This window comes from Gigantopelta aegis, chromosome 9, assembly GCF_016097555.1.
Source record: "Gigantopelta aegis isolate Gae_Host chromosome 9, Gae_host_genome, whole genome shotgun sequence".
Taxonomy (NCBI): Eukaryota; Metazoa; Mollusca; class Gastropoda; order Neomphalida; family Peltospiridae; genus Gigantopelta; species Gigantopelta aegis.
In genome coordinates this window covers 53067640-53077283 of record NC_054707.1, presented here as the reverse complement: position 1 = coordinate 53077283, position 9644 = coordinate 53067640, and the positions used below count along the sequence as shown (strand labels likewise).

At 39.8% G+C, this 9644-nt stretch overlaps 1 protein-coding gene across 1 annotated transcript; it reads left to right on the top strand.

Annotated features, from left to right (window-relative positions):
- LOC121381021 (alpha-(1,3)-fucosyltransferase C-like) lies at nt 1-8734 on the top strand. Its single transcript, XM_041510097.1, has 2 exons — nt 1-394; nt 7289-8734. The coding sequence occupies exons 1-2, from the start codon at nt 372-374 to the stop codon at nt 8403-8405; spliced, it is 1140 nt and encodes a 379-aa protein (XP_041366031.1). The 5' UTR covers nt 1-371; the 3' UTR covers nt 8406-8734.
- The last annotated feature ends 910 nt before the right edge of the window (nt 8735-9644 follow it).

Genomic DNA, 9644 nt, shown 5'->3' with positions numbered 1-9644 from the left:
TGTGAAGCATTAACATGGGCTATTTCTGTCTCGCATATCGATGCAGGCATGTGGGAAATGCTATTACTAGTATGTGTATCAGTCTAGAAACACTGGGCATGTTGCTTCGTGTTAGGACATATAGATCATGGCGTCTTCTCTAACTTTACCTATATTCTGGTGTTACAACCTCCAACTCGTGTTCACTATCGCCCTCGCGATATCGTGCGAATACAGGTCATCCTGTCCTTGCAAACTGACTCACTGTGGCCACAAAGAAAACACTCGATAAAACTGGCCTGATAACACCGGCGTAGGCTATGGGCTAGGTTGTGATATCCTGCGAAGTAAGTCCATGTCTGTATGTCATTAGGTGACACTACTGACGGAAAATGTTGCCACGAATATGTTTTCGGTAAGTACTGTATAATATTTAGTCAACGTTCAAATACATACTGTTTTTACTGTATAATATAGATAGATATATTGTATTTATTTATTCATATTTGCTAGGGGTGTGGAATGGATGGCATTGCATAACCTTTGGTACCTCCTAGCCACACCCACCGTCACTCTCACTTCAGACGTCTATTCTTGTCAACATAAGAGTATGTTCAGCCACTTATCCCATCCCACCCCACCCAGGATATTGTGCATAAGTCCTAGCCTGACTCAGTTGATATTAGATGTATCGCCATCGGACTACATTTCGTTTCATTTCAACTTAGTTTCGTGCTTTTATCCAATAATCACGTTGTCATGGACACACGCTTCAGCTATCTGGGCTGTCTGTCCAGGATAGTGGGTTAGTTGTTAGTGAAAAAAAAGAGGGTGTAGTGGTCGAGTCGTTACCGGGCTGCGAACCCAGTACCTATCAGCCTTATGTCCGATGGCTTGACCACGATATTACCGAGGCCGGTTCACAGTGCATATTTCCTCTGGGCTAAAAGAGCACACGGACATTCCATCACCATTACACAATGCCTGTTCAAAGTTCAAGTGCTTCGAGTACAGTTAATCAATGAATATGTATGTAATGTCAGTATCATAATGTATTAAATACTCTTGTTATTTGTACTGTCTCTCTCTCTCTCTCTCTCTCTCTCTCTCTCTCTCTCTCTCTCTCTCTCTCTCTCTCTCTCTCTCTCTCCTTCACCTGTCTCTCTCTCTGTGTCTGTCTGTCTCTGTGCATCTCTCTCTTTCTCTCGCTCTGTCTATATGTGTCTGTTTTTCTGTCTGTCTCTCTGTCTGTCTATTTGTCTGTCTGTCTGTCTGTCTGTCTGTCTCTCTCTCTCTCTCTCTCTCTCTCTCTCTCTCTCTCTCTCTCTCTCTCTCTCTCTCTCTCTCTCTCTCTCTCTCTCTCTCTCTCTCTCTCTCTCTGATTGTGTTTTTCACGTCCCAACCAGTGCACAATGACTGCTATATCAAAGACCTGTCCTGTCTGTGGAAAGTGCATATAAAAGATCACTGGCTGCTAATGGAAAAAAAGAGTAAAGTTTGTTTTGTTTAACGACACAACTAGAGCACATTAATTAATCATTGGCTATTGGATGCCAAACATTTGGTAATTGTGACTCGTAGTCATCAAAAAAAAAACCCGCTATATTTTCCCATTAGTAAATACTTGACAACCAATAGCCGATTATCAATAAATCAATGTGTGCCGCTGGGAAGTAAAGTGGGCTATCCCACATCTTTAACAATTCGAGTAAAATGGGCTCAAAGTTAAACTATTATTATAACATATCTGAAGCAGATACCACAATGTTGTTAAAGTTTGTTTTGTTAACAACACCACTAGAGCACATTGATTTGTTAACCATCGGCTATTGGATGTCAAACATTTGATAATTTTGACATATAATCTTAGAGAGGAAACCTGCTATATTTTTCATTAAGCCCCGGTCACACTGTCAAGCATCGTCTGGCCGGATCCACGACGGATGAAAACCTCACGGATGACCCCGGATAGTGGTCTATCCGCGGTCTCCTACGGATGCACCACGGTTTGACTACGGTTTTCGAAGGATAAACCAAGAATTATTAAGGATAGGGGTTAGTTGACAACGGGAAGCGCTACGGGTTGCTACGGATCACTAAGGATTGGTACAGTTTAGTACGGACCACAACGGATTGAGACGAATGATGCCGGATCGTATCCGTGGCTAACCCGGCGTCCTGATCTTTGACAGTGTGACCGGTGCTTGAGGCCGAGGTTTACTACGATTAAGTACGATTAAGTACGGTTTAAGTACGGTTTATTACGGATTAGAATGGATTATTACTCTCTTCTACGGATCATTAAGGATGTACTACGGTTGTTCGACCGTGATGAATTTTTGGACATGTTAAACATTTTCACGGACATACAAGTACTGCTACTGTTGATCAGGGATTTAATACGGACAGCTACGGACCACAAGGGATTGTCACGAATGATGCCGGATCGTATCCGTGGCTAACCCGGCGTCCTGATCCTTGACAGTGTGGCCGGAGCTTTAGTACAAGGAACTTTTTATATGCACTATCCCAACACAGGATAGCACATACCGCGGTTTTTTTATATACTAATTGTGGTGCACTGGCTGTAACGAGAAATAGTCCAATGGGTTCACTAACGGGAATTGACCCTAGACCGACCGCGCATCAGGCGGGCCCTTTACCACTGGGCTACGTCCCGCACATATAATGTTGTATGTTTTGGTTTAACCATTGGTGTACAACTTAAATTCCACATAATAATAAACTTTTTTTTCCCATCACATATTAACGAAAATAAGTGGGAAAATGTAGGATAGCCCACTATACTTCTAACGAATGTTTATATGTATATACAATGTTAATTACTTAGAACTAAAACATAATAATATGTATAATTTCTTTTAATTTCTTAGTCGAATGAGACAAAATGGTTAAGAACAGTTAATTTTATGTTTAATTCATAACATTTTAAAGTTACATTATCTGCTTACCATATTATAACATCATGTACAAATGTGAAATACAAGCTCAAATGCACTTTTTAAAAAGTCGTGTGTGTTCGCTATCAACGGATATCGTCAAACGTATACGCTTGATTCGTCGCCTGTGCCGCCATAGCTCGGCAAAGCACAAACGACAGCCTGTTGTCAGTTTCAGTTAACGTGCGTTTGCCGATTTCAAATTGTAGGGTTCGTCTCAAAAAATTAAAAGAGAAATCTTGCGCTGTAGTTAAAACCGGTTTGATCTTGACAACGTATTATCGACAGTCGTACCTTCCTATTTCAGAATTGATATTTTATAAAGTGTTAGTAGAACTTTCAAAGTTTAGTTTGTAGGCCTATACTAGTAACACATTAATCATGTATATATTTTTAAAATAAAATATACTAAAGTAGACAATGAACGTTTTCACTTCTTAATTTTACGTGTTAAAATCGACAAATTCAAATAAATATTATTTCGTTTGGAAAGGGTAAAGTTGGGGGGAGGGGGGGGGGGGTGTTTAACAACATCAAAGATAAAGCATATTGATTTAACAATCATCCGACCCCATACAACCGTAAATAAAATGTGTTGAGTGCGTCGTTAAATAAAACATATCCTATGCTTCCTTCCATCTGCTGTTGGATGTCTAACATTTGGTAATTTTGACATATAATCTTAGAGAGGAATCGGGTGTATGTGTAGGGGGAGGGTATTGGAGGTCGAAACCCTTACTTGCCCGAGCTTAAAAAAAATTGAAATGTATTTTTGGGGCGAGCATGGCCCCATATAAACTTCGCTTAACACAGTCTATAACCCCAACCCCGCTGAAATCACTGCACACGCGCCTTTTCTTTAGCAAGGGATTGTTTATATGTACCATCCCACAGACAGGATATCACATACCATGGTCTTTTTGTATACCTGCCGATGGAGATCGATCCTAGACTGACCGCGCATTTCCAAAAACCACCTTTTAAGGTCTAAGTAATGAATAAAAATAACATATAGTCTTGAAAAATGTTACGTAAATCGAACACAGTACCCTCTTCCTCTACCCCTAGAGCGTTACGTAATTAGTAACACCCCCTTACATGTAACGCGTATGCCAACAGCTGGCCACTGTCAAAATTTCAAGGCAAATCCCCCACTCACCGACCCCTGGAAAGGCTTTGTACCATATCTCTATGGATATAAATATGTTTTGGAGATATGAGACGACCCCTCAATCAAGACAGTTAAATTTGTTCAAAAATTGCGAAATCTCACGTGATCTCCTGTTGGGGAATTCTATACTTGTGATAAGCCAATGAAAACCGAGATCGGTACGAGCCCGTCAAAAGTGTTCCACTTTCAAAATCATGGCTTTGTTTTTGACCTGGATAAGCCAGCGTAGGGAAACCAATGCGGAGTGCGGCGTCATATATGCACCAAATGTAATTGGATTTTCTGTTCTATATGCTTAAATAATAAAAATATTCCAGGGAATGTAGTTTTAACACGAACATATTTTCACAAACTATTAAAAGAAATTCTAGGATTAAGCAATTTAGTATTGTATAGTCACGTTACCAACTTTTTGTGAATTGAGGGAATGTATTGTAATAATGACATTCAGTGAGTAATTTTGGCCTCTTCGACCATTTGGATAAGAGACTCCGTACACCGCTGCATCTCGACATGTTGAGCTCTCCCTCGGTTCGCCCGGTTAATACTGAAGTCAACTTACTGAAGACTGCATCTTCGTGTGACTATTTCGTCAGAGACTTTGGACTTGTCACTTTCCATAAGTTGGGTCACGGCAGTAATAACATCTAACGTGTTGGGTAAATATTGTAGATTAGCCCACTTTACTTTTGAGATAACGTAAACATGTTGGGTTAAACAAACATGAAAACGGGTCAGCCCACTTTACTGCTGACAGAAAGTTGAGTTATGGTCAGGGCAATTTCTTTTCTGTGAGCATTATAACAACTCTTTAAGGCTAAAACGTCTAACCCACTGTAGACTATGCAGAAATGGGACAATATTAATATGGCTAAACAAAATCTGATTTGAGTGATAGTCCCAGTGGCTTAGCTTAGCTTAGTAACTGGTTTAACGTGTCCATATACCACTAGGGTTTCGAACACGCCTATCTCGAGTCCGGCCTCCGATAGGATCGGGGGTCTGACTCGGGACAGGGATTCCCAGTGGCTCATGTGATGTAGTGGTGTCTTTAAACTTTTTCTTCTCACTCACTCTCTCTCTCTCTCTCTCTCTCTCTCTCTCTCTCTCTCTCTCTCTCTCTCTCTCTCTCTCTCTCTCTCTCTCTCCATATCTTTATTTTTCTCTTCTGTTTTCATAATATAGGTGTATACTTATGTAAGTAAACACTGAGTTAATGTCTTAATGACCATTTCAAAATTGATGTTTCCATCATGCAACACAGAACAATTACAACATCAAGGTTAATTTATATGACCGGCTTCAGTGGTGTGACTTGAGGCGACGCCATACGCACGCCTCGTGCGAGAATAGCTGATTGCATAGCAACTAATGAAATCGTAGTACATGTATTGTCTTGTCACAAGCGGCTGTGCTCGTACTCGGCACCGGTATCGTACGAAGTCGGCTTCACACTTGTGGGTTCTGGCTTTGCACGTATAATTCCGACGCCATATAACCGTAAATAAAATGTGTTGAGTGCGTCGTTAAATAAAACATTTCCTTTCCCGTATACATAGTGAGATTTAGCACATTTGTCATCAAAATGACGGGTCGATTTTGCGACATTTGTGGGCACTACAGGCGTGGAGCTGCTACTCCGACTTACTCTTACATTAACAACTAAAGGCGGCGCCACACGATACGAGTGTCTCATCATTAACTAATTAAATATTCTGAAGAAAGTGTTGTGTTTATCTGTTCAGTATGGACAGGGTATTATGGTTTACCATTTTGTTCTTTGAAAGACCCAAGTAACTTGTGGTTCCAACATCATATTTTACATAGACTTGTATCAAGAAATGCCGTTTTACATAAAATGATTCTAAGATTTGTAACTTATGCTCTCACCAGCCAGAAACACTGTAGCATCTATTTTATGACTGCCCTGAAGTCGTCGGAGTTCTGAGTACTAGAGAAGAATGAATACTACAAAAAAGATTATTATATCCAGTTGAATATGAGTATGAAAATACAATTAACACGAAATGAATTCGTAAACGTGTGTTGAAGTTTGTTTTGCTTAACGACACGACTATTACGATTTATTAATCATTGTCTATTGGATATCACGCATTTAGCAATTCCCTCTTATAATCTTAGCAAGAAAACCCGCTACATTTTTTTCATTAGTAGCAAAGGATCTTTTATATTCACAATCCCACAGACAGAATAGCACATACGACGGCGCTTTACCACTGGGCTGCTATACGTCCCGACCCCGAGTAATCGTGTGTGTGCATATTCGCTACTTCAGAGTGAAAGTGTGTGTATGCATATTCGCTACTTCAGGGTGAAAGTGTGTGTATGCATATTCGCTACTTCAGAGTGAAAGTGTGTGTATGCATATTCGCTACTTCAGAGTTATAGTGTGTGTGTGTGTGTGTGTGTGTGTGTCACTGTGTGCATATTCACTATTTCAGAGTGATAGTGTGTGTGTGTGTGTGTCACTGTGTGCATATTCACTATTTCAGAGTTATAGTGTGTGTGTGTGTGTGTGTGTGTGTGTGTGTGTGTGTGACTGTGTGACTGTGTGCCACTGTGTGCATATTCGCTATTTCAGAGTTAAAGTGTGTGTGCATATTCTCTATTTCAGAGTTAAAGTGTGTCTGTTCTCTATGTCGTAGTAAATATGTGTAAGTTCTCTATATCATAGTTAAAGTGTGTAAGTTATCTATGTCACAGTAAAAATGTGTACTGTCACAATAAAAGTGTGTAAGTTCTCTATTTTAGAGTAAAAATGTGTAAGTTATCTATGTTACAGTAAATATGTGTAAGTTCTCTATGTCATAGTAAACGTGTGTAAGTTCTCTATGTCATAGTAAACGTGTGTAAGTTCTCTATTTTAGAGTTAAAATGTGTAAGTTATCTATGTTACAGTAAATATGTGTAAGTTCTCTATGTCATAGTAAACGTGTGTAAGTTCTCTATGTCATAGTAAACGTGTGTAAGTTCTCTATGTCATAGTAAACATGTGTAAGTTCTCTATTTCAGAGTAAACGTGTGTAAGTTCTCTATGTCATAGTAAACGTGTGTAAGTTCTCTATGTCATAGTAAACGTGTGTAAGTTCTCTATGTCATAGTAAACGTGTGTAAGTTCTCTATGTCATAGTAAAAGTGTGTATGTTCTCTATTTCAGCTACAGCACGTGGAGGTCATTCTTCAATGGGACCATCGCGCTGACCTGCTTCTTTATCACGGTCATGGCCGTCGTCTACAGTTGGCGGAGAGTCCGGATTGACAGACCACGACTCACCAGCAAGGAGGCCAGAAGACTCCGCCTGGAATACCTCAACAACACCAGCGGTAACGAGAAAGTCGTTTTTCTACACCAGTTCCCTTCATATTACGAACTCAAGATGGGAGCTACACACTTCGAGCATTGCAAGATCAAAACATGCTCGTTCACGGACAATCCCGATCACCTTCCCACCAGTGATGCTGTCATGTTCTACACCCCTGTCATCCCCTTCCCACCTCCGCCGAAGACCCCTGGTCAGATATGGGTATATTTTGTAGAAGAAAGTCCACTGTATTCTAACCCAGCGTTATTCGGTGGTCCAGAATGGGAAAATCTAATTAACTGGACTATGACGTATCGCAAGGACTCCGATATCGTGTTTGGTTATGGTGTGGTGCATAACAAGACAGAACGGGGACCACAGAAAGACTACTACGCAATTGCCAAAGCCAAAACCAAACTGATAGCTTGGTTTGTTAGTAACTGCAATACAAAGAGCCAAAGATTGAAGTATGTTAAACTTCTTCAGAAGTTTGTACCAGTCGATATTTATGGTGAGTGTGGGTCGTTGAAATGTCCTAGGTACAAAGAAATGGAGTGTATTGAAATGTTAAACACAGACTATAAGTTTTATCTTTCCTTTGAAAATTCACTCTGCCTTGATTATGTAACTGAGAAGTTGTATCGCATGCTTAAATATGACGTCATTCCCATCGCCAGAGGAGGCTGGGCGGGCTATAACAAATACTTACCAAACAAATCTGTGATCAGTACGTCCGATTTCGCTACAGTGAAAGATCTTGCCGAGTTTATTAAATATCTCGATTCCAATATGGACGAATATTTGAAATATTTCTCCTGGAAGTCGTCCTACTCAATAGAGGAACCTCAGGTGTTTCCGTTTTGTGAAATATGTGAAAAGGTGCAGAACCCTGAGAAGTGGCATAACGTTTATAAGAACATCACTGATTGGTATCTATCAGGCACGTGTCTCGACCCGACAGATCTCGTGTGACAGTCGTAGAGAGGTTATAAGAACATCACTGATTGGTATCTATCAGGCACGTGTCTCGACCCGACAGATCTCGTGTGACAGATGTAGAGAGATTATAAGAACATCACTGATTGGTATCTATCAGGCACGTGTCACGAGCCGACAGATCTCGTGTGACAGATGTAGAGAGGTTATTTGTTAACGGGTCTTCTGACATAATTTCGTTTGAAAAACGAAAAAAACAAACAAGAAAAGATTTCTCCATCTCTAGACCTCATTCGTGAACCAAGATTACCAAGCTTATGTATTGTATTGTGTCTTATGACATTAAAGTAAATTGTCGTATTATGGCAATGTTTCAAATATATGTTTTTAATGGGAAGTTATGATATGCACTGGTCACCTTGGCTTGGTATTTTAAAAACCAGTAACATTAAGTGTTACTAAAGAAAAGTTTATTTTACCGTGTTAATACTTAGCATAATATGTTTTTGTTATTTATGAGTGGATAGATATACTCTTCAAAAAAAGTAGGGGAACTCTAATAAGAATTTACAATTGCCAAAATTGTAAGGTATATCACCTATGGGGAATGGTTATATGATAATAGTGAATTAATTGGGCAAACATTACGACCGGTAATTCAGTATTACAGTAGATTTTATGACCACCAAAGATCTTGAAGGACGATTGAGGTCAGAAGTGAAATTTGATAGTTGACATTTTTTTTATCAGTAAATCGCAAATTCAAACAATAAAAATGACTAAAAAAAAACCCAATAACAACTGCATGATCAACAGAATGAAAAAGATTGACAGAAATAATGTTCCACAGTCATTAATTGACCTTCCTGGAAATTGTCATAATAAAAAATGACACCCCACGCACAACTCGGGGCAACTCGTGATGCATGTGCAAACTATGGAATGTGTTTCGGTGTGTTGATAAACAGACCTGAACGTTCTTTACTAGGATGTCTGTGGTCAAAACATATGTTCGGTCTAATAGTTGATATTAACATTAATATTTCAGGTTCTCCTGCTTTTTTTGAAGAGTATATAATTGCCGTATATAATCAGACACACCTTATAAAATCTGTACATTTTTGTATTAATCTTTTTTGGGGGCGAGACGTAGCCCAGTGGTAAAGCGCTCGCTTGATACGCGGTCGGTTTTTGATTGATCCCCGTCAGTGGGACCATTGGGCTATTTCTCGCTCCAGCCAGTGCACCACGACTGGTACATCAAAGGCCGTGGTA